The 25,642-nt window shown below is 48.7% G+C and overlaps 1 protein-coding gene across 1 annotated transcript in view; it reads left to right on the top strand.

Moving 5' to 3' along the window:
* TLL2 (tolloid like 2) overlaps positions 1 to 25,642 on the top strand; it is a 144,495-nt gene that overhangs the window by 94,127 nt on the left and 24,726 nt on the right. Inside the window, exons 8-13 of the mRNA XM_055424988.2 lie at positions 5,322 to 5,446; positions 8,014 to 8,129; positions 13,590 to 13,692; positions 21,648 to 21,764; positions 22,978 to 23,123; positions 23,575 to 23,770. Of these exons, the coding sequence (XP_055280963.2) occupies positions 5,322 to 5,446; positions 8,014 to 8,129; positions 13,590 to 13,692; positions 21,648 to 21,764; positions 22,978 to 23,123; positions 23,575 to 23,770 (803 nt within the window). The remainder of the gene's footprint in view (positions 1 to 5,321; positions 5,447 to 8,013; positions 8,130 to 13,589; positions 13,693 to 21,647; positions 21,765 to 22,977; positions 23,124 to 23,574; positions 23,771 to 25,642) is intronic.

Here is a 25,642-nt window from a genome sequence, read left to right as displayed (position 1 = left end):
AGGAAATTTCAGATAGATTACTACTAATGGGCTGTAGAAGCTTAATTGCCTTCTCCATGCCTGCAATGTACCTGCAAATGTTACTATGCAAAGTTCTGTAACTAGAGCCCATGGCAAGAATGCAGACAAATCTTCTCTTCTGGCACCAACAATTCTTTTCTTGTCTTTTCAGAAAAAAAAAATTCTTTCTTTTTTTTCTTATTTCTAACCCACCAGGGAAGCCCACCCCCTCCTGCTACCACGATGTTACCTATTGTCAATGTACCTCGAGTGCATGCTAAGTCCCTTCAGTCGTGTCCAACGTTTTGCAAACCTATGGACCGTAGCCTGCCAGGCTCCTCTGTCCATGGGATTCTTCAGGCAAGAATATTGGAGTGAGTTGTCATGCCCTCCTCCAGGGACTCTTCCCGACCCAGGGACTGAACCCAAGTCTCCTTCCTTCTTCTGCTTTGGCAGACAGGTTCGTTACCACTAGTGCTACCTAGGGAACCCTGTCACAGCACCATCTACCCCCAAACTTGGCAGTTTATAGCAACTTATTTTTTTATTTTTTTGGTGACACTGTGGGTCATCCTGATTCATTCCTTGCTATTCTTGCCTGGGATTGCTGCCACAGCAATAACCATTAAAACTCCCAAGACCCAGGAGAATGTGCGTGACGTTATCTCTGTCACATTATATTGACCAGAGCAAGGCACAAGTCTAGCCTGGATTTAAGTGCTGATGAAAGACATCCTACGTCTTAATGGGAGTACTTGCAACTTCACATTGCCAAGAGATATGGCTGTTAGGAGGCACAGTTTGCTATTTTAACAATCCTCCGTAGTTACCTTCACACCCTGCCCCAGAACTGAGAATGGTCCCAGCAAATCTATTTTGTTGCCGTGTCCTCTATGCTAATTTTCTTTATGGGTTTTCAGAAAACTACTTTGTTCAATGGGGATATTTATCAATGGAGTCTTTACCTAGGGGTCTTTCCTGGTCTACTTTTTGTTAAATTTCCCCCCTTCATAGCCCTCTGTCATTACTCTTGGTCAGGTGTCCGCTGGATCCAGCCTGCCCATCATCTTTGATTCTGTCAAAGAGCAGAAAATGCCTGCAGAACATTCGCTCATCTCTGGGGCAAATGCGATTCTTGCTGTCAGGAAACTCAGACTTTGTGTGTCTTTACAACTGAGCTGTCTGCTTCCAACTTCATTCCCTCTAGTTTATTGCAGTTCTTGCCTCCTCCCCTTGGTTGGACCCAGGCTGTGGGGAGTGATATCTTTGGAGGTTTCATGGGCAAGAGTCCAGGAGATGAGGAGACAGTTCTCTGGTACAGGAGTGTCTTTGTTTGGAGAACTCTGAGCTGACAGTTTTATTCCCTAAGGGCATCTGCCAAAGCTTTTCTTAGTTTAGCAGAATGTCAGTGCTAAGGGTTGTCCTACATAAAAGGGGGGATGTGACTGCAGCAGTTTACACAGGGACGTCTCTTGTGGTAAACATCTTCCGGAGCCCACCGCAATGCTGCCCGCCCCAGGATATGCTTGGGGGGAGGTGGGAAGGGGCTCTCAGCCTGCAGAGCCATCTGACTGTGAGCTGTGGTTATTCCTGCTGCTTTGGTTTTTGGAGTCTCCACACTTCCTAACTCTAGCGGTGTCTAATGCACCTTAAGATCTGTTTCTTGGGTGGCGGGAAACACTGGCTGGAGAGAGGATGATGTCAGGAGGGGGTGTCCAGGCCTGCCTGCGTTCGGGTTCATGGTTGGCTCCCCATCCCTAGCTTTGTGAGTCTCTGAGGCTCTGCAGGTTGGTATTCTCACCTGTAGAGAGGATCCAGCATAACAACAGCACCTGCTTCTTCAGGTGTTATGAGGATTACTTGAGATGGTGCATTTAAAGGGTTCAGCCAGGTCCTGGCACGTAGGCAGTTCCCATGAATGGACAGCGTGTGTGAGCACACACTGCCCACACAGCAGGCTGCTGGCCGAGTCGCCTGCACCGTGTGAGTTTCCACAGTGTCAGTTAGCCTGAGTTGCCAAGAGATTATACCAAGCCCTGCATTTTGTGCAGCAAAATGTCTTTCTCCAGGGGAATCAAGACAACAATTACAAGTAAATACATTTTACATTGGAGCAGAAGCACCCATTTTTAGATTCATAGGTGACTGGATTTCGAATTTTATGTAGTCATCCTTTGTGGTTTCACTCTTGGTGAAACCAGTGAGGTCAGTGAGGGAGACCAGGGATTCCACAAAAGTGTCTCTAAAGGACCCAGAGACAAGGCAATAGTGAGAGACAGGCCAGGTGGTTAAAGATTGGGGCACACAGTCCTGAAACGGACATCGGCAGACAATCTGATTAACAATGAAAAGAAAGTGAGTTTGAAATCTGATTTAGAAAAAAAATAAGTATATACAAAAACAAAAAGGAAGAAACTGGGACTAATATATTTTTGAAGGTAATGCTGACCTTAGGGAAAAGGAAAGGTTTGAAAGTGAGAGAGAAGAGAAAGGAGAGAGCAGCTAATAACTAGGTAACAAGCATTTTTTGTGTTCCCTTTTGAGTCTAAATAGCTATTTTGCAAAACCTTTTGATGCCAGTGTCCTGTCTTGGCTGTGGGATTTAATTCAAGAAGCCTTTGTTGAGGTCTGCTCTGCTGTAGTTTCCCTGAGGGCAGAGATGAAGGACCTGGTCTCTCTGCTGGAGGAACTTACTGTTTAGCACAGAAGATAATTATTATCAATCCCCAAAGATAATGCCATTTGACAAGAATCATCATATTGAATTAGACAAGAAAGGTCCAGAGGAGGGAATGACTCACTCAGGGTGGGAGGGATAGAAAGTGCTTGGGAAAGACTTCTAAAAGGGATAGCCATCTGATGGAGTTTTGAAGAATGAACAGGAGTTTGGTAGTAGTCAAGAAGATGGGTGGTGGGCAGCCTTGGCAGAGGACAGCTTGCTTAAGGGCGTGTTTGGGGCAAGTAGGAGGATGAGATTGTTTATGGTAAAGGTGGAGGAGTCAGGAGAGGAAGGCTGAAGCCAGTGAGCCCTGGGCCTGGAGCTTCAGGTGATGGTTGGAAGTGGGTGAAGGCCTCCAAGCAGAGCGGGCATATGCCTGCCCTTATATTCAGGATGATCACATTGCTGCATTGGGTGGGGAGAGAAGAGTGGCTGAGCCTACAGTGGGGTGACTACTGGAAAGACTTCAGGAAGGGAATGCCGACAGCTAAGGCAGTGGTCTGGAATGAGGAGGAGGGTTAGATTCAAGGGATGGAGAAAGGGTGCTACAGACAGGCCCTGGTTCCTGGTTTCAACAAGCGAGTGAGAGGGAGAAGACAAAGCCAAGGGCACCTTCAAATTCAGTCTCAGGTTCATGGAAGGAGCAGGAAAATGGAGTGCATTAGGTTTTGAATGAATTGGATTTAAGAACCCCACAGGACAGTGCAGTGGAGGGATCACTAGACATGTCTCTTAGCATGGAATCAGAGAATTAGCTGTCAGCCTCTAGGTGTTCCCTGGTGGCTTAGACCGTAAAGAATCTGCCTGCATTGTGAGAGACCTGGGTTTGATCCCTGGGTCGGAAAGATCCCCTGGAAAAGGAAATGCAACCCACTCCAGTATTCTTGCCTGGAAAATTCCATGGACAGAGGAGACTGGTAGGCTACAATCCAGGGAGTTGCAAAAAGTCAGATATGACTGAGCGACTAACACTATGCTGCTGCTGCTGCTAAGTCACTTCAGTCGTCTCTGACTCTTTGCTACCCCATAGGCGGCAGCCCACCAGGCTCCCCCGTCCCTTAGATTCTCCAGGCAAGAACACTGGAGTGGGTTGGCATTTCCTTCTCCAATGTGTGAAAGTAAAAAGTGAAAGTGAAGTCGCTCCATTGAGTCTGACTTGTAGTGACCCCATGGACTGCAGCCCACCAGGCTCCTCCATCCATGGGCTTCTCCAGGCAAGGGTACTGGATTGGGGTGTCATTGCCTTCTCCGACTAACACTATGGGTGTTGGTTAAAACCCAGAGAGCAGGTGAAGCAGGAAAGAGGAGAGAAGAGGGAGAGGGCAGAATTCTAGGAATAGCATTTCCAGGAGGCAGGAGAAGTAGATCCTAACCTGAGAGAGCAGTGACTGGGGAACCAGGGAGAGGAGAGTCTGAGAGGGGAGGGCCTGGCAAAGGTGACCATGCTGCAGAGAGAGCCGCTGAGCATTGACAAGGGTTCACCCAACTTGTTGGTCACTGGCTGGTGACTGGTGACCATTGCTGTTGTGGTCAGATCTCAGTTGGATTGAGGAGTGAAGGGGCAGTAGGCAGCCAGACTTAGTATGGAGATGATTCTTCCCAGATTCTTGGTTAAGAAGGGATGAAAAGGAACAGGGTGGTAACTGGAGAAGGCCCTGCCCTCCAGGAGAGGTCCCTGATCGGGGTCTGGAAGCAGAGTGGGAGAGTCAGGCAGGGGGTTAACCACACCCATGACAGGGAGATGTGAAGAGAGCCAGTGTCAGCCAGGCAGCCTGGTGGGCTTTTTGCTTTGCTCCTCTTAGCTTTCATTCCCACTGGAGCAGAGCAAGGTGGTTAAGTTCAAAGAGGCTGCCACGACCATCTAAACCAACCTCTCACCATCCAGAGGGGCGAACTGAGGCTCAGAGAGGGAAGGGACTTTGAGCTCATCGGGTGGCAGTCAGGCCTTAGACAGAGATCTCTAGGCCAAAGCTCTACTGACTACCTCCTGTCCTCTGTATTCAGCCCATTTTCCATCTGATTATCCCTCCTGCCAGCAAGGCCCCCAAACCCTGAACGCCTTCTTTCACCAACCCGTCAACCAGCTCTTGCTGACCAGCCCCTCCCTGAGAACCTCTCACTGAACTGGTTCCCAAGCTGTCTCTGGAGCCTCTCCAAGACCTGTCCACATTGGGAGCTGCCTGTCGCACAACTCCAGAGGGCGCCACTCACAAGGTCGTCTCTGAATGGTGCTCCCTGCAACTGTGCCGTGCGGCACAGTGGGGGTGGACCCTGAGGCCTGGACCTGTCAGGGAATCTGTGGAGATGCTCAGGACACTTTAGTAAGGAAGCCCTCAGGGCCACTGGGCTAGGGCATATTTTTAAACTTGGCAGAGTCATTTTCCCATTGGAAAGGGAGCTGGCAGCTGAGGAGATGGAATGCTAACATGCCAGTGCCAGGCAAGGCAGCCCCGTGAGTCACACCACCAGGGGTGGGCAGGCCAGGGGGTAGGAATGTGGATGGGGTGTGGACAAGGACATGAGGACTCTAAACCCCCACACGGACAGCCTGACAGCCTTGACTTTTCATTCTCCTTTCTCCCTCTCTCCTTTCTTCCTATAGAGGAGTTTTCTTGGACACCATCCTCCCCCGACGAGATGACAATGGTGTCAGGCCAACCATCGGCCAGCGCGTGCGACTTAGTCAGGGAGACATAGCTCAAGCCAGGAAGCTGTACAAATGCCCAGGTAAATCACGGGGTTCCAGGGAGCACCATAGAGACCTCTCAACCGCTGTTTGCAAGCATCCCAACCCTTGGGAAGACACCTCGGGGAGTGTGAAGAGTCCCTCCCTTGCAGCTGTCATTACTAATGTGCTGCTGTTAGGAGGTGGTAGACAGTGTGCAAAGTCCAACCGGTGGAGTGGTTGCAGGCAATGAAGCAAATGATGGCTCTTAGAGGCCACACCTTAACTTGTGGGAAGCTTTGGAACTCTCTGGCAAAGCCCTGATGGTCAGAAGAGGAAGAAGTCGTGGTGGAATAACAGTGAATGGGGATCCAACACAGTGTGCGTGCCACAGGGGTGAAAGTGCTCTCCTTGCTAAGGGAGTAGGGGAGGTGGGTTTAGTAAAACAATAATCCAGGGTTTTGCAGAAAGGCAGAGTGAGGGAGCATGTTTTTGGAAGGGTGGAAGCTGGCTTCCCAAACACTGGAAGGCAGAGGGTATCTAGTGCTATAAATGAAGTCACTTCTGTGATCTCGGGCTCTCCCAACCATCCAAGGTGCTGGTCAGCGGCCAATATTCTGCCATCGGAGGCTGGACAGGACACTGGATCCCAGCAGATGTCTGTTTCTCTTCCAGTTCAGAAGACCCGCCCCTTGAGTTTGCCCTCTTTGCTTCCATCTCATCGGCTTTGGCATCATCACCTCCCCTCCACCCCCACCTGCTTGCTACCCTAGGAGAAACTCACGTCAGCCCCTTTAAGTTGCTGAAAGCACTACTTTACAGCAGGCATGTTCTTAACAGTGATAGGAGAAAAGGCAATTTGGTGGCTTGGAGAGGGAAAAGGAAATTCCATTACCAAAAGGTCTGGTTATCCTTTCCAAACTCTTAGACCAGACCTTCATATGATCATAGGATAGAGAATTTGAAATAGGGGTGATCTTAGAAAATTGGCCTATCACTTTGTTTTTTAACCACACTGCCGGCAGGATGCACTTAGTCATAAAGCCACAACCGTACTCGGTCCCTGTAGGATGGCAGTGCTGGCACTGCTTCCCTCCCAGGCCACCGTTCTGGGAGACTCACTTCCTCCTACAACCCACTTCCCGACCATCTGTGTCCTGAACCTACCCAGGAAAGCCCTCTGGCTACCCTAGCTTGTGTGCCGAGGACCGTGTGGGACTGCTCCATCATGAAACTCTAGGAAATGTGTCCATCCAGCTATTAGTCATCTGGGGGTATGTTAGGGCTGAAATACAGGACACATGTATCATATAACCCTGCTGCATTGAAAGAGAAATCTTATAGCATTCCCTGGGAAATGCCATAGTATTTATTTAGTTATAATGTGTATATGTGTGCCTCTTACTTCCCCCCGAAGGATTGGAAGCAGCTGGTAAATACCATGGAGCCATACAGTAATATGTCTGTCCCTGCAGAATGTTGATGATTATTCTAAAATAATTTCCACAGAACCCTCGGGGGTGTTGACTGCTGGGCGTAATCCTCACGATGCCTGGCAGTTGTTCAGTAACATGATATCGAAGCCCCGATATCCAGGATTTCCTGAGGTCAAGGATGGGCCGTTCTCCAGCCATCCCTTCCTACAGCTACCCAAACCGCATCTTCAAGTAGTTTCAAGCAGTCACTGAAAGCAAAGGTGGTTGCCACGCAGAGGCCACATTGATTGGAGGAAAAGAAGCGTAAGGAAGTGTGTATCCCACACTTTGGAGGTGGCCCCACGAGTCGAGGGGTGCTCAGCAAACCAGTGCTCTTGTCTTTGAGTTCTGAATCCCTAGAGGTGAGGCGATATGAAACCCACAGCTTCCAAGCTTATGCCTACAGACGTTGTTTCTTTTGAGGACAGATTAGGGGAAATACTGCTCACACACATAGGACTAAGTTCCAGACTCCAGGCAACCCTCAAACATTCAAGGGAAGAATATCCCACTGTAGAATGTGCCAGCTTCCTGTGCTGCTGGTCATTTTCCTTCCTTTTCTTGACTATTCCAGGGTCTTTCAGAGGTGGGTAGCAGAAAAAGAAGAGAAAAGATCTCACTTAACAGCTGATGTACATTTCAAAGTGTTTTGTCTTCTCTTTCTTTTTGCTCCACATGCTTGCCCTTTCATATTCTCTCTGCCGCAGATGTTATTAACAGTGATTATAATGGCTGCTATGTAAGGGGTACTCACGGTGTGTCAAGCACTGTGCTGAGCCGTTTCATGTAAAGCAGATGGTTTCATTAACCCTCTAAGCAAGTCCCACCCGTTTCACAGATAAAGAAAACTGAGGCCCAGCAAAGCTGGGACATGTGCCCACCAACAGACAGCCAGCTGGAGAGTCAAATTCAGTCAGCTCTGGGCTGTGCTCAATCCTGAGAGCCTCAGAGGAAACCTTTAGGGTGTTACTTTTTGGCCCCAGGCCTAGTTTTTGCTTTTATTGGTCAGAAAAATGTCAATCTGCCTGTCATGCTTTTCAGCAAGGTGTTCCTGGGGCTTTGGCTGGTTAACAGTGAATTTGCTTAGCAGCCCTGTCCATGGGCGGGAAGCATGTGCACATGCCCAAATCACATGTGTTGTTTTGCTTGTACAGCATGTGGGGAGACCCTGCAGGACACGATGGGGAACTTTTCTGCACCTGGTTTCCCCAACGGCTACCCTTCTTACTCCCACTGTGTCTGGAGGATATCAGTCACTCCAGGGGAAAAGGTAGGTATGAAACCACCTCAGGAAATGACATTGCATTCTTTGAGTTGGGTGAGGCATGAGCAATTAGTGTTATTATTCATAGTAGTAATGGCATCTGTTAAGTTATGTTATGAGCACCTAGTATGTGCCAGTTACTGGGGAAGCTTGCTGAACGTTCCTGATTTCTGGACTTTCCCACCCGCCTCCCCCATACAAATGGAGCCCTATGTACTACATGTCCACTGGAGTTCTAAATCAAGCTCACGTCTGGTAAAACAAAGTAGGAGCTATCCTCCTGCCTTGATAAAGACACCATCAGGATGCTCTGGAAGGCCAGGGAGCAATTTAGAATTTCTTGACACCTCAGAGAGCCGTGTATTGAAGTGGTACTATAAGGAGAGTTAGCCCCCAACTATGGCTGTCCCCTCCTCTTCCCAGCCCAAGTTCTACCTAGGAGCAACCAGGGCACCCCCCAGCCCACAGCCCCAAGCATTCTCCACACCTACCTTGCCCAAGCATTCTCCACACCTACCTTGCAAACAGCTGTTTCTGGGCTCCCTCTCTAGTGGAGGTGGACTGGCCGTCTGTGTTGTCCACCTTGGATTCCTGTCCTGGGTGCAATTTAGGGTGTAGGATCTGGGAAAATCCTAGGTAGGCACATTCCTTTGGTTCTGAAGATTCCACAACCCTCTAAAGTTGAGCCCAAGGCAAGGGTCTCTTTTGCCCTGGTGCAGGGGTGGTATATCCTTAACTCTTCTGCAGCGTCTATCTTCTTGTCTCCATTATATGAACAAAGGATCTGAGTCTCAGACATTTAAAAAATTGCCCCCATCCACTGCAAGATATAGAACTGGGCACTGGGGCTTCTGCACCTCAAAGTTTGTTTTTTCCCTACACCTCTCTGCAAAACCAAAGGTCCTTCAGGTCCACTCAACCTAGATGCAGCTACCTGTGAAATGTCCTCTCTGCCCCTTGGGTCTAGCTTCCTACAGTCATACCTGTTGTGACTTGTCTCACAGTATCTTGACTGCTGACTTATATGGCTCTTCCCTTTCTAGACCCTAAATTCCTTGAGTACAGACATGGTTCGCCCCCAACACTCAATACAGCCCATGGCACAGAGTCACACTACAAGTATTTGTGGATGTGTAGATGGATGAGTGGCTGAATGGAAAAAATTATAGTTGGGGGTGCAATGTGGGGGGTGTGTTGGATTTTCAGGTACCTGTAGCCATTCTTCAGAATATTCCTAAATTCATCACTTCAAAAAAATGTCCACTTAAATGTTAAGTTAAACCTATTGTGATAACTGGACAGAAATGATGGCTAGGAACCACGGTGAGCACTTTCTGCGGGCTAGGCCTTGTTCTCTGCAGAGCATGTGGTGTCTCTCATTTAATCTTCACTTCCTGTGACTATTACTGCACTCATTTTGCAGGTAAGGAAATGAACTTGCCTAAGGCTACTCAGTTTGTTGTAGAGCTGGGATTTGACACCAGGCAATTTGATTTGGAGAGCCTGGATAGTTAATCATCCTAAATTATTCCACAAAGGGGACAGGCCAGACATTTAAACGTGCATTCATACACACTGACTCACACGCACACACACACAGTAGCCACATGCTCACATCCTTCCTGTGGCTCTAGGCATTTGTAACAGTGTGGTTGTCATCTTGAACCTAAGAGACTTCAGATCAGTCTGCCTTGAGCTGGTTTGCTGTCCTTGTGCCTGCAGGAGGCTTCCAGGGGAGGGAGGCAGGAAGGAGGAGGAGGAAGGGGAAGGGATGTGGTAATCCCTAAATTGTTGAATTGCCTTGAATAGCAGAGGCTATGTGATATGTGTGAACAGCAGAAGATTCACCAAGCCCTAATTACAAATGCTGACTGGGGCAGGGAGAATACATATGCTGACTGGAGCAGGGAGAATATATCATTGAAATTCCAGCCCCAATTACTTCAACTTCGGCTTCATCCAGCCTTCTCCAGAGGTGTTAGTAATCAGCAAACTTGATTGATTTGAGTCTCACCTCCTGTGCATCAACCTCTTCCCCTGTGGTCTTCATGGGTCACTAATACACCTAAATAATTAGCCTGAATAATTATCCATTCATTTACATTGTGAACATGTTACTGGGGAAGTTGTAATAACATTTCCGTTCAGAAATTTTACAAAACAAAGGCTAAAGAATTATATTGCAACCAGTTAGCAAGGATTACTGAGCCCTTCCTTCCTGAATTCCAGCACTGTGAGAGAGATGAAAGAAATCTAAGGTATAACCTCTGTCTTCAAGAGGCTTAGAGTTGAGAGTCCTTTCTTCACCCCTAGGGAGTCTCATTTAATTGAAGGAGGGGCATTTGCTCAGCACCAGTACTTTTTTTAACTTCTGAAGTGATTTCAATCCACAGGCAGGTTGAAAGAAGAGTAACGTCACACACACACACGCTACAGCACAGGAGGTGAGCTGGCTGGTTATTTTCCGGTACTGACTTCACTTCCTAGGAGATTATAGGGCTCTGTCGAAGATGGTGCTCCCTGTCCTGAGACCTGAACTGTGGGGCTGTGGGCACTCTCAAGATAGGCTATGCAAAGATCACTTAGTGCCCCATGTACACGCAGTGTGGCTTGATTTTTTTAAGTCGCCCTTTATCGAGTGTCTGTCATGTCCAGGCATGGCACTATACATGCCGTGTACAGTTTATCATTCAGTCCCGTCAAAATCCCAGTGGTGGGTGTGTTGTTTTACAAGTGAGAAAGCTAAAGGTCCAAGGGGAAAGTATTTCCCCAAGATTTCAGAGCTGGAAAGAAATCCAGATCTTCCTGCCTCTAAAAACACCTGCTCTAGAATCACTCTAAGAGAAAGGGGGAGAGTTCACCTGCTCTAGAATCACTCTAAGAGAGAAGGGAGAGTTTACCTGCTTTGCTGCTGCTGCTGCTAAGTCGCTTCAGACGTGTCCGACTCTGTGCGACCCCATAGACATCAGTCCACCAGGCTAGCCTGTCCCTGGGATTCTCCAGGCAAGAACACTGGAGTGGGTTGCCATTTCCTTCTCCAATGCATGAAAGGGAAAAGTGAAAGTGAAGTCACTCAGTCGTGTCCGACTCCTAGCAACCCCATGGACTGCAGCCTACCAGGCTTCTCCATCCATGGGATTTGCCAGGCAAAAGTACTGGAGTGGCGTGCCATTGCCTTCTCTATCACCTGCTCTAGAATCACTCTAAGAGAGCTGAGGAGACTTCACCTGTTCTAGATCACTCTAAGAGAGGGGGAAGTTCCAAAGAGGGAAAGTCCAGTTTATCTGGGCAATCAGGGAAGGCCTCAGGGAGGAGGGAGGGACCCATTAGCACGGCTACATCAGGGTGCACCCAGGAAGCAAGCTCAGGTAGGCTGGGCTCTGGAGGCTCTGAAAAGTGAGCCAAGTATAGTTTGTGAGACAGATGTATAGGTAGCCCCTGAAGTTTGCTGAGCACAGGAGGGATCTGGTAAACATGAGCTGTAAGTGCAGGATTGATCCAGAAGACCTGGTGTGCAGAATGGATGGGGGTGCAGCAGGCCTGGTGAAGGGGAGCGAGACTGGCTCATGGCAGGGACTCCGACATCTCAAAGGAAGACAGTCCATCAGCGCTGGCATAACCAAAGGAGGCCAAGGAGAAGTAACCCCGAAGTAGAGCACCTCAGTGACTGGGGTGAAGGTGTCGCCTACAGACAGAGAAGCTGGGAGGACAGTGTTTTTCTTTTGAGATGCCCTCAAGTTAAAGGCATCACCGATTCAAAGGATATGAGTGTGAGCAAACTCTGGGAGATGGTGAGGGCAGGGAAGCCTGTGTGCTGCAGTCCATGGGGTTGCGCAGAGTCGGACACGACTTGGTGACTGAACAACACAGTTAATGGGCACCTAGCAGAAGAGAGAGGACGGTGGACAGAGCACGGGCTGCTGTGCAAAAACCAGAGAGGAGAGATTTCAAGCAGAGAGGCCAGAGAATGAGGACAAGACCCAAGTCCTTTCCATGTGGCCAGGAGAGCACTACAAAGACTCCAGCCCAAATGTTTACTTGGAGATGTAAGACCCGGGGCTATAAGAACAGAAAAGAAAGTGGTCAGTGGAGGCAGGAGAATGAAGATGCTAGAAAAAGATGAACTGACTGTGAGCAAAGCCCCCACCGCCCCGGCTGGGAAAACTTCAGGGGTGCAGGGGCTGGGGCATTGCCCTTATGCAGGACTCTGGAGAGGAGAAGAGCTGAGAGGTGACCGGTGAGGACACGCCAAGCACAGACAAGGAGCCCACCGGAGCGTTGCAGCCAGACAGTCCTAGGCACCATGCGTGGCTGGCTCCAAGCAGGGGTGAGGGGAGAGGGCAAACTTGACCTCAGTCTGGGCTGACTGAGCTGGGAGGGGTCCGGGCCCATGTGCTGAGCCTGCAGGGCCACCCAGCCCCTTCCATCACTTGTGGACTAAGGCACCGACTGAATGGCCTCAGGGGGTTTCAAGGTTGTCCAAAGGAACTGAAGCTTCCTTCCCAGTCCCTTGAAACCCACCTCCCTCCTCACCTCTCCTGCCCCCTCACTCCAGACATGCACACGATGACCTTTGCTGAACACTCAGCACAGTTCCCCTAGTTCTCCTTGGTCTGCTCATGTCAAGTCCTCCCACCAAAATTCTGTCTGGCCCTCCTCTACCTCTGTGTCCCCGTTCCCCTTAGGTTAAATGCCACCTCCTCCAAGAAACCTTCTCCTTGTCCCCAGGGCAGAATCTAGTTCTCCTTCCTTGAGGCTCCAGAATGCCTTTCTGTCCATCCCTGTCTTTTCAGCATCTCTTCCATAGTGTTCTAATTGATATAGCACAGCTGTCCTCCTCTCCTTCTCTGAGTTTTGGCAGAGAACTTACAGGCAAGAACTCTGTCTTACTGACCTTTCTATCTTGATTGGCCGACACAGACTGGCACACAGTAGGTGATCAACTAACAATGGCGGAATGAATGAACGAAACTATAGGAAGGTTATTAACACACCACACCTCAGAAGAGTGAGGTCACGACCAGGGGAACATTGATCACAGAGATGCTCAGATGCACTCAGGCTCACCCCAGGCCCTTTAGAATGATTGATGATGTTTTAAGATCTTTTCGTATCTCTGAACTTCACTGACCCCTTACCTCCTCCCAAATCCCCAGTCTCAAGGCATCCTGGCCTGTGTTTTAATGCGTCTTGCTTTCTGTAAACCACTAAGGGACTTCAAAAGCTCAAGCTATTCCCCAGACAGAACCATAGAACCCCTCTCCTCTGTTTACTCCTCATCCTGTTTAAGGTTTGTTATTTAATGTCATGAGGTTTCCTGTGAATGCGTTTTTGAGAGGACACTCCTACTGTGGTCTGAGAGCTCTGTATGCTAAAGGGTAACGTGAGAACACTGCTATGCAAGATGTGTCTTCAAAACTCCTCAGACTTGGCTGCCAAAACTCACTTTACGGTAACTCTTTACAGATCGTCTTAAACTTCACATCCATGGATTTGTTTAAAAGCCGCCTGTGCTGGTACGACTACGTGGAGGTCCGGGATGGTTACTGGAGAAAAGCCCCCCTGTTGGGTGAGTTGACTTCAGAGAGCCTTAAGAGGGGCGCACTCAGATGCTCTCTGCGATGCTCTTAAATGTTTGGAAGGGGCCATCTACCAGTCACAGGAAGCTCTCACGGGTTGGTGTCGTTGTAAAACTCTGAACACTCCATTTGGCCGCACATGTTAAAAGCTTTTAAAACTGAGAATACTCTTTGACCCAGCCGTTCCACTTCTTGGAATTTATCCTAGGGAACTAATTAAGGAAGTGTGCAAAGCTCTCGCTACAGGGACATTCACTGAAGCAGGAAACATTGAAAACAATTTAAATATTCAACAGTAGGGGTTAGATGAATAAATTATAATGCATCTTTTCCGTGGAAAACTATCCAGCCATTAAAAACAAAGTTGGACTATTTATTGATACTGAAAGATGTTTGTTGTATGTTGCTATGCAAAAGGTGTTGCAAAATGGATATGCAGTAAGATTCTGTTTTAACAAAAGCATATATATTACGAAGCATTGCAAAATCAGACGCCTTCAGGGCTGCTTTCCATAGGGTCGCACAGAGTTGGACACAACTGAAGTGACTTAGCATGCATGCATGCATTAGAGAAGGAAATGGCAACCCACTCCATTATTCTTACCTGGAGAATCCCAGGGACAGAGGAGCCTGGTGGGCTGCCATCTATGGGGTTGCAGAGTCAGACATGACTGAAGTGACTTAGCAGCAGCAGCAGCAGCAGCGGGGATAAGGTATAAATGAGAGAGATGGCATTGGTATAATAAAGTAAGGAGTGGTGGGGAGTGTGGCAAACTAAACGGTAAATACCCTGACTCGGATTGCCCAAAGCAAAATTACTGAAAACAATCATGCAGGCTGGATTCAACTGGAAGGAAACATTTTATGACCTACAATATAAATATTAAGTAAAGTTAGAAATGTAAATAAATAACAGTGGTTATTTCAGGATGATGGATATAAAAATGTATTCTCTTGTTGTTCCTGGTTTAGCTGTATTTTCTAATTCTTCTCTGATAAACATGTATTCTTTTGGGAAGATGAACAGTACATGAACTCATCGATGAAAAGACAGATGGGCCTTTGAGTGAGAGGCAGTGGGTAACTGGCATAAAGAGAAAGGTCAGTTCACTCAGGATTGATCACCAGAAGAGAGATCTCTAAGGGTGACCAGGGAAAGTTCAGGTCATATAGAGGCCTGATGACATCGGTGTCAGGACATGGACATGGGGACTCATTTGGTCCAGGAATGTCAACCATGGTGGAACCAGAAAGAGGAGCAGAGCCTAAGGAGTCAGTTGGGAGGGTCTCTGCTGAGAGTGGGTTGTTTATAGACTGCTGTTCAGGGTGGGCTTCTGAGGTGGACCACTCTAAGTTCTCTGTGCAAACCTTGTCCCTGGCAGATCTTCACGTGGGCAAAAAGCCGTACTTGTGATGCTTCCAGTGACTGGGCTGAGTATGACAGCTGGCTAAAGATGGAAGCAGGAAAGAGTGGAGAGAGCTAAGGTGGGCAATTTCCCTGCCAGGCCAAGCCCAACTTCCTGTCAGATTCCAGAATAGCTCAGGAGAGACAGGGATGGAAGGTCTGGCTGGACCCAGGGGGCCTGGCAGATACTAAGCTTCCATATGGCCAAAGGGTCTCAGCCAGGTCAGCTACTGCCGGGAAGGGCACACAAGTCCTCTCAGTCCAGAGGGCCATGAGCTTAAGTTCCTAGAGGTACAAATAGGTAGGTATTTGTGTCCTCTGGGGTGGGAACATAGCCAAAGCCGGCTTTGAGTGTAGGGTGCCAGGTTATCACTGGTAGGGAGGTCAGTCAGGTAGTCGGTGGTCCAGGAAGACAGGGCAAGAAACTGATTCCCAGGCCAGGCACAGACAGAGAGGAGTGTGTGCACTTCGGGACAGATGGGTTATGCCTCCTGATGGCAGGGTGGAGGCTGTCTGCCCTGGGTTTCTGCTTCCTGTCCAACGTGAGCAGATGCAGTGTGTATGGGCAGGCATGGCTTTGTAGATAGCACCGATCGGGTGCAACAAAATAAAAACAGAGGGCTGCTCTCCTGGTTGCAGAGGTTCCAAAACCTGGCTGCACCCCAGCATCGGTGGGGAAGATTTCTGTGAGATTCCTGGGAAACTGTTGAATCAGGATCTCCACGTGGTGGGTCAGGGAATGATCCCACTTCCCGATAAATATTTGTGCATGTGTACTTGTCTGGTACCAAATACACAGAAACAGGGCTGCAAGGGCTCTCAGCAAACTAAGGAAGGTGGTTGCCTCAGAGAAAGAAAGCGTCGGGAGGGGGCAACCTCATGGTTTGCTTTGCGTAGTTCTGGATTATTTGGCTTTTTTATAAGAAGGCATCCAAATATTTCATAATTGAATTTTAAAAAAGACTGTGTGGGAGGAGTTTCTTGAGAACGTGGAATCATGTGGGTCTTTGAGTCACTTCATCACACACCTTCACGAGAAACCCGCACTCCCCAGAGCAAGCCGACTCACCAAGGCCACACAGCCTGCTAGTGGCTTGAGATCAGTTCAGAACTTAGAAGTCCCGCTGATGCGGTGAGGGGACTGTGAATCTAGAAGGGACTCCCCATAGGACTGCCAGATAAAAATGCATGATTCGTTGTTTATCTGAAATTCAAATTGAACTGGGCTTCCTGTATTTTTGTTTGCTAAATCTGGCACCCCATACCCCCTAGGGAACGTGATAGACTTGAAAAGCTCAGGAGGGGGGGACGTTCTCTGTTCCTAAAGTTCCCTGGAGAGGGCCAAGGCACGCTCCTGAAAATGGGCACAGACAGAGGGATTTCCAGCCACCCCTTGAACTTGAAACAAGAATTTTCTCACTGCAGATCCTGGGAACTCTGACCACACGTTCATTGATTCGATGGGGCTTTTGCTGTTCGTCATTGTCAGTGATGGTTTTTGTGTGTGGGTTTTCTGTTTTGCTCAGATTTTACACTTTTGCAGTGAGTGTGTGTAGGTATTTGTGTGTGTATGTCTGTGTGTGTGTGTGCCAAGTGTGCTGCAGCCAAGGCATGGCCCAGCGCCTGTAACCGTCATTCTTCATTTGCAGGAGTTCTCCTTTGCCAACTATTTGGCCTGCTCTGATGTTTCCAAATGCAGTTGTTAGTGAACTTTTGTGTGCGGAACAAGTGCATTGTGTGGGCCGAGCTGGTCCCTGGGAGGGGTCAGTGCCATGAAATCTGCCGGGAGGAGGCAGGTCAATGCCCCTTTGGCAGGAGGGAGAGCGGATTAGAGCGGATTGTGAAAGTATGCATCTTGCTCTGAAAAACTGTGCATTGCATATTTTCCCAGGGCAGTGTGTGAAACTCCAGGCATAATGGACGCATAACTTTTTATGAATGAACCCTTTATGACTCCCCATGGAGTCCTCTTGTAGTGTCCTCATCTGCATTTCCTCTTCTTGATATCCTTATTAAACTCCTCCTCCAAAGGCGGGAACCAGAGTTCAGTTTAGGAATTTGACACCTTTTCTCTCCTCCAATTTCTCTCCAGCCTGTTAGTCTCCCTGGGAGGAGGCTGTTTGGGACCCAGCTTTTCACATCCTGATTAAAGGGAAATGTAAGTAGATTGAGAACATTTCACGCCTGCTTAAAGGTAGCAGATTCATTTTTCAGTTTTGAGGGTCACTGATGAGTTTGCACCTAGAGAGGGGAGAAAGGTGGCTGAGCAGAACTCATCGAGTAACCTGAAATGCTGGCCTATTAATTGGATTCTCCTCCCTTCTTTCTGCTAGAGGAATTACTCTAACAATGCACTTTTGTATGCAGAACCATCCTTGGGCATTCTGTACCACCACAATGCGCACAAAAGCTTTTTTCCCCCCTTCCCTGAAGTGGGGAGGGAAGTTCAGAAAGGCCAGGCCGGCCAGTCAGTGTCGCGTGGCCCCACTACTGGGGCTCCCTGGGCAGGGGCAGCCTCCCAAATGAGCAGAACCCATAGCATGAGGCAAATTGGCATGCCTGGCATTGCCACAGGCTTGCTCTATGGTTTGAGGCTTTGATCATCATTCCAATGTGTCTGTTTCCAAATTAGGAAATGGGAATAGTGATTACATTCCCAGAGAACAGATTTGATGTCTATTGATCAAAAAATGTACAGTATTTCGAACTGAGTCCAAAACAGAGACGTTCCTTTGGATGGTGGGTGGCAGTAATGGTGAGCATGATGAAGAGGGTTAGACTGGGGTGAAAGTCAAGCTCTCAGGCTGCTAAGGTTCAAATCCTACTACACTTACAGTCTTGAATATGTGCCAGTGTGGTCAGTCGCTCGGTCGTGTCTGACTCTTTGTGACCCCATGGACTGCAGCCTGCGAGGTCCTCTGTCCATGTAATTTACCAGGCAAGAACACTGGAGTGGGTTGCCATTTCCTACCCCAGGGTTACAGTCTTGAGCATAACTTGAGTATGGTGGTAGTGGTTTAGTCGCTAAGTTGTGTCTGACCCTTGTGACCCCATGGACTGTAGCCTTCCAGGCTCCTCTGTCCATGGGATTCTCCAGGCAAGAATATTGTAGTGGGTTGCCATCTCCTCCTCCATAAATTGAGCATAATTCAACTCAAATTCTCCAAGGCTCAGTTTTTTTTTCAGAAATGAGATTAATAATAGCACCTACTTCAAAAGGTAGTAGGGAGACAAATAGATAATCTATATAATGTGCATAAGACAGTGTCTGGTATAGACTAGCTCAGTTTAAAAGGGGGCTTTTATTAGAACCATTACTGTGAAGGTAAGATTCTGGTGACATCAGTCTAAGGACAGTGTAGGAGGGTCAGGTTAAGAATTGCAAGGTGATTTGGGGAGATTTTGCTTAGAAATAATTTGTGATTTATTCTACCAAGTCTAGCTCTGCCACGGCAGTAAAGGGGCTTCCCTGGTGGTTCAGACAGTAAAGAATCTGCAATGCAGGAGACTTGGGTTCAGTCTCTGGTTTGGGAAGATCCCCTGGAGGAGGGCATGGCACTCCAGTATTCTTGCCTGGAGAATCCCCATGGACAGAGGAGCCTGGTGGGCTCCACGGAGTTGCGAAGAGCTGGACACGACTGAGCAACTAAGCACACACGCACAAGGCAGTAAAATCCAGCTGACCTGTAATTTCTACCTCCTCCCAGATAGTGGAGCAGAGGCAGGTTGTCCTGTGGCCCCAGGGTGGATGGTTCAATCTCATCTGGTTGGATTCTTAGGCAACAAGGCAGTGGAAGTCCCTCTCTCTTTTGGAAACATCTCCAGCAGCTGTGACAGCTGGGATTTTCAAAGAAGGAATTTGGACTTGAAACTGAGTTTGGCTGAGAAACCGTTCCTTTTGTGAACAAGCATCCAGTGGCTCTGTCTCCTCACTGGTGAGAAATACCTCCCCAGGTTTACATGTTGTTTTCCAAAAACTAATTGATACTAATCAGTGATGCTGAAGGAGCGGTTACTAGAAGTGTAGAAGCGTCTGATGGATTTTTCCCTGCTCAATTCTCAACAACAGTTTCAGCTCATCTTATTAAGCTCCCCAGATCCAAAAGGCTGCAGGTGGCCAGAATTGGAAGGTTAGGAGCCTTCCAACACACTTGCTCCTTGGAAGAAAAGCTATGACCAACCTAGACAGCATATTAAAAAGCAGAGACATTACTTTGCTAACAAAGGTCCGTCTAGTCAAAGCTATGGTTTTTCCAGTCGTCATGTATGGATGTGAGAGTTGGACTATAAAGAAGGCTGAGTGCCGAAGAATTGATGCTTTTGAACTGTGGTGCTGGAGAAGACTCTTGAGAGTCCCTCGGACTGCAAGGAGATCCAACCAGTCCATCCTAAAGGAGATCAATCCTGGGTGTTCATTGGAAGGACTGATGCTGAAACTCCAATACTTTGGCCACCTGTTGTGAAGAACTGACTCACTGGAAAAGACCCCAATGCTGGGAAAGATTGAAGGCAGGAGAAGAAGGGGATGACAGAGGATGAGATGGTTGGATGGCATCACTGACTCGATGGACATGAGTTTGAGCAAGCTCTGGAAGTTGGTGATGGACAGGGAAGCCTGGTGTGCTGCAGTCAATGGGGTCGCAAAGAGTCGGACACAACTGAGCGACTGAACTGAACTGAACTAGGAGCCTCTACCCTCTGTGTCACTCTTAAAGAATGTTGACCCCCGTTGGCCAATAGCAAGTGTCTTTTACTATATAGTGGCTTTTATTCCTCCCCATCTCACTCCTGCATTTCTCAGAAGGGCAATAAAGGGATACCCATTAAATACCTGTCAAATGAACTTTAAAATGGTTTTTGGAGATGAAATTCACTCACCATACAACTCTGCATTTAAAGCATGCATGTCAGCAGTGTTAGCATGCTCACAGATTTGTACAGCCATCACCACAGCTTTAGAACATCTTCATCAGCCCTCAAAGAAGACCCATACCCATCACAATCATTCCCCACTCCTCCACAATGTTACATGGATTTTTGAGTGACTCATACTGTTAGCACTTGGCAGAACCATGGACTTTCCATCCACATAGACCTTGGCTAGTCTGTGTTGTGAGCTGCTCAGTGTGACTCCGCCCATCTCCCACCCCACACCCATCTCCATTCTTGCTGTGCTGCTATCCTTATGTGGCATGGAAGTGATGATAGTCAAGGATGACCGTGCTCTGGGAAGGCCTGACCTTCCCCGTTTTCTTCTGTAAAAGGTCCAGATTTCATAGAATGTATTCATACGCTTAAGAAATACACATTTATTTGTATTTTCAGTGATGCAAGTTCAATAGCAATTTTGAGTCCCTTTGCATCAGATAGTGGGAACTTAACTGAAGTCAATTTGTGTCCCCCCCACCCGCTGAGTGCCAGTAGGGGGCACACTTTGTGCCAGAGCCTGGTGTCCCAAGGGCCTCTGCATTGCTATCCCAGCTGGCATTCCTGGTTCGGCCTCACCCCGCTCTGGTCTCCAGCCCTCTGGCATCTAAGTGGCTGTTGAGCCTTATCCTGTCTCAGCTCCTCCAGGCCCATGCAGATCAGTGCCAAGTCCATATCTCCCTAGAAGATGTTCTGTGGGAGACATTCAGTGACTGTCCAGGCCCTCTGGGCCATGGGAAAGTTCCTTCCCAGGGGTCCTCTTGCTGCCATCCTGCCCTGCTTTTCCTGAGGAACTCTGCCTGCCTGTCTCCTGCCTTAATGTCTTAAGAAACCATATAGACACTCCTGTTCTGAGCCCAGGTGGGACATGGGGGATCCAGGGTCTTGTTGCCCCTCAGGGCTCTGCCAGGAACGGCCCCCAGGGACACAGCTCTCTGCTTCTCCCAACTCCTTAAACCTCCCTGGGGGCATCTATCATCCTTGTCCACCTGGGGCACCAAGTCATTTCAGAGGTCCCATGGTGCCCTCTCCAATTCTCTGCCCCCTAGCCCCTTGCTTCTCCATCCCAGGAATCTCTCTAAGACAACAAGGGGAAGGGAATGTGCTCTTATTCACTGTGTACTTTCCTAAATTTTTGGTGTTGTGACCAGACTTGTGGAATTCAAAAGCCAAGAAGATCTGATCACGTCATCTTGTGTCCTCTGGCAACCCTTCCTGGGGCAAGGGAGGTATAAGGCATGCCCCTCAAATAGAAGGCTACATATGTAGTAGAAATACCGTGGGGGACCCTCATCACTCGCTCAGACCACCACCCCACCCCTGGCCTTGCTGAGATGTCCTCCTACCCCTCAGCACTCATCATGACCCCCTGGCAGGGGAGGGGCCACATTCTGGGTACTCAGTTGATTGATGTGTGAGACTCTCCGGAAGGAGGCACACCAGCGGTCACTGTTTCCATTCCAGCTTTTCGTCCTTCAGTGCTACAGGATGAGTCACCCGGTGAGGACTGCTCCCCTTGAACCTCATCTGAAGCAGCACTGCCCGCCCTGCCGCTTGTGCTGAGCCCCTCCTTGCCGTCTGCCAGCAGCCTGACAGTTCTTTTCCCTTTCCCAGGTAGGTTTTGTGGCGACAAAGTCCCAGAGCCCCTCATCTCCACGGACAGCCGGCTCTGGGTGGAATTCCGAAGCAGCAGCAACATCCTGGGCAAGGGCTTCTTCGCAGTATATGAAGGTTTGTTCAGGAGGGGAGAGGCCGCCAGTATGGCTCCTGATGCACCTCTGTCCTTCCCATGCAGCCTGTGCCCCTTCCCACCCTGGCCCGGGCAGCAGCTGCCGGTGCCATGAGGGTGGGGTAGCTGCTGTCCCCTTCCTCCTTGTCTGGAAGCAGAGAGGCCAGCTGGGCTCCCTTCAACACAGGCAGTCTACCTGTCACTACCCTGCTCAACCCCCATTAGAGTCCAGTGGGAATGGTGTTGGGGGCTTAGAGAACCCTGTGGAAATGCAAGCCACCTCTGAGTAGCTGTGTGAGCCTGAGCAAAGAATCCAACCTCTCTGAGTTTCATTTGTGAAACGAGGACTTTGGACAACGTCCAGGAATTTCCAACTAATTTCTTGGAAGGGCCTGTGAGGCCACCATAATGGTTGAGGAAACCAAGAGGTCTGGGCTCTAGGCAGCTGCCACCAGTGCAATTCTGCTTCTGTCTATTCTACATATTGGGTCTCTCTGGCTACATAACCCTGTGCCCTCCCTCCCCCAGAGGAAAAGTCCCTTGGGGACTTAGATTGTACTTTTGGAGAGGTCCAAGTTTGGGTTTTTTTTTTTATATTTATTTATTTGGCTGCACCAGGTCTTAGTTACAGCATGTGGGACATTTTTAGTTGTGGCATGTGGGATCTACTCCCCCGACTAGGGTATCATACCTGAGCCCCTTGCATTAGGAGCTCAGAGTCTTAGAAGTCCCAAGTTTTGTTTTTATAAAGGAAATAGCATGGGTGTGCGTATGTACACATCAGTCTCTACCCATGGCCCTCCTTCCTCTGCATCAGGGTCATGGGGGGACGTCAGATGTCACTGCTGCTGGGACCCCTCCCTCAACACCCCACCTCCCCCCCCCCGCCCGCCCGCCCGCCCCCTGCCCCCTGCCCCCTGCCCCCGATACCTGCACACTTGATCGGAACTTCTGGAGGTGTGGCCCCTGATCCCAGAGCTGGAAAAAAAATCTCCCAGGTGATTGTGATGCCCAGCAAAGGTAGAGAGCCACTGCTTTCCATGGTTATTTTCTTTATATGAGAAAAATTCAGAGTTGCAAACACAGGGAACTATGCCTTTCCGGAGGCATCAGTCCATTGGAAACGAAAATGTTGGCAAGTGGAGCCACCTAGCGGTGTACTTCCTTAGTGAGCTCTGACGGGGGACCCCCTTCCTCCTGGCTCTTTTTCTAAAGCTACCTGTGGGGGAGACATTAACAAAGACGCTGGTCAGATTCAATCTCCTAACTACCCGGATGATTACAGACCTTCCAAGGAATGTGTTTGGAGGATTACCGTTTCGGAGGGGTATCACGTGGGGCTTACCTTCCAAGCTTTTGAGGTGAGTACTGCTGGTCTTAGACACTGCTCTGTAAAGACGAGTTTCCAGTTTGGGGTTGAAAACAGGAACCCAAGAGGCTATTTCAAGTCCAAGGCACATTTTGCCAGGACATCTGGTATCAAAACCTCTGCAGGTTTTGAAATTGCCATCTGCCTCCTTTCTGAAGGCTGTTGGAGAGGATGGGGGGAATCATTGAAGCAAAAGTCTAGAATGGGGTCGCAGGACATTTTATTGACTCTTTCTTCCCAGTTTATCATGACTTAATGTCTTTGCAGCTTGATTCATCCTTGCCTTATGCAGGTAGGAGACAGCTTGGAAAAGTTCCAGGACACACTTGGGCCCTTTGGCCTCCTGGTTAGGTTTTTGAGAGTGATATTTAGTTTCCTTTCTTAGATTGAAAACCTTGAGGCTGAGCTGCTATCTTCCATGTTGCCTCTGTTTCTCTATTTAGATCGAAAGGCATGACAGCTGTGCATATGACTACCTGGAAATCCGTGACGGCTTCACGGAAGGCAGCGCCTTGATCGGGCACTTCTGTGGCTATGAGAAGCCAGACGATGTGAAGTCCAGCTCGAATAGAATGTGGATGAAGTTTGTGTCTGACGGCTCTATCAATAAAGCTGGCTTTGCAGCCAATTTTTTCAAGGGTATGAATTAGCAGTTGTTTCCATTTTAGACACAGGAAGAGGTATTGCCCCCTGGCCTAAGAATCACTAAACCCACAAACCTTAGCACCAAACAAGGCTCCCTGCAGTGGGGAGGCAGCGAGCCGTTTATGCAAAGAGCTGTGCATAGATTCCCCAATAGAGAGTTCTCCACTGACTCAGGAACAGGCTTAGCCTTGGCTTCTGTCTTTGTGGCAGAAAGTTTTGCTGCTGCGCTTGGAAATTAGGTTTGTCAGTTTACAAGGTCAGCTTCATGAACCTTAGTGAAACTGAGCATTGATAACAATTTTTGCTTGTATAGTCACTATCATTAATTGAGCACCTATTGTGTCAGGAACTGTGCAAGGTACTTGATTTACACCATGTCATTTAATGCCCTCGATCAAGGTTAAAAACGGCAGGCTCAGGGTTGCTCAGATAGTTAAGCGGCAGACCGAGAATCTAGTCACAGTCTGACTCCTAAACAAACTCTCTCCAGAACACTGCCTTGCATGCCCTGATATGGGGTAGAGAGGCAGCCCAGGTCTTAAGCTCCTGAAGCATCAGCTCCCAGCCTGCAAGTCTACGCTCAAGTGGGCAGGGCTTGTAGGGGAGACTGAGAATGTTTGGTGCTCAGGAAACGAATATCCATGCTGCATTAGGGACTGACTGCACATTGGAGAAGGAAATGGCAACCCACTCCAGTGTTCTTGCCTGGAGAATCCCAGGGATAGGGGAGCCTGGTAGGCTGCCGTCTATGGGGTCACACAGAGTCGGATACGACTGAAGTGACTTAGCAGCAGCAGCAGCAGCAGCTCTGCAAGTTCTTGATAAAATCAGACCCAGAGTGGTATGGGAAGACCATCATTCCTGGTCCCAGTAGAACAGCTTCTTAAGGCTCTTTTGAATGGACAGGTCCGCCTTCTGTACTCTCAGCACCCTGGAATTCCTCCGACCACTTGCTAAGAAGGAATATAGGCTATTCCGCAATGCATTTGGGTTGGGCGCCCACCAGCATACCAGCAGCCACTGAATGGATATGTCCAGTCTGTAACTGGAGTGACCGATCAGTAACTCCTTCCCTCTTCCCTCCTGTCCTGGGCTCCTGGCTGTGCTGACCCAGAAATCCTGGGCCCTTCCTTACTGTCTCCCCATCTGCCCCCTTTCTATCCCATTCTCCCAGGTTTTAGGTGAGCAGATGGTGTCAGAAGAGCCCATTTCCAGCTGTGTGACCTGAACCGGCATCCCTTTGTCCTTACTGAAGCCTCAGTGTTCCTCTCTGTAAAACAAGGAGAAGGATGCCCATTTCCCCCAACCAGCTGTGAAGCCCAATGAACTAATGACTGTGGAGACACTTCATAAGCTGAAAAGTGCCACACGAGTGTGTGGAAATGTTATTTTTTCCTGCTTTGAGGCGTCTGACGACAGCAAACCAAAACTGAGCAAGAAGCATGGCATTCTGAATAACTGGAGACAAAGTTTAATACTTTTCCAAGCATAAACAAAGCAAAAAACACAGAAAAACAAGCCACAGCATGTGTATTGCAAGTGCAGTTAGGTTAGCGATCATAGTGGAAAGAAGAATGTGGGGGTCTTAGTAGAGATCCCAAAAAAGTCACAGCCCCCACCCCACCCTAGCCCAGACTACACATGCCGTCTCCCAGCCTGGGGACACCCCCATCTGACTTAGCAGCCACAGTGGCTGGGTGGTCTTCAGCAAGTTACAAATCCTCTCTGAGTCCCAGTCTCTCCACCTGTAGAAATGATGTTACTAGTTTATCTCAGAGTTATTGTCAGGAAAATATGAAATAGCATTAAGTAAGTAGACATGGTATCCTGTCTAGTCCTGTTAATTGTCTTTGCTAAGGAAGGGAT

Source organism: Moschus berezovskii, chromosome 12 (genome assembly GCF_049115385.1).
Source record: "Moschus berezovskii isolate FMDL1 chromosome 12, NW_MosBer_1.0, whole genome shotgun sequence".
Classification (NCBI taxonomy): Eukaryota; Metazoa; Chordata; class Mammalia; order Artiodactyla; family Moschidae; genus Moschus; species Moschus berezovskii.
Note: the sequence above shows the minus strand (reverse complement) of the source record. Positions and strands in the feature narration are given on the sequence as shown.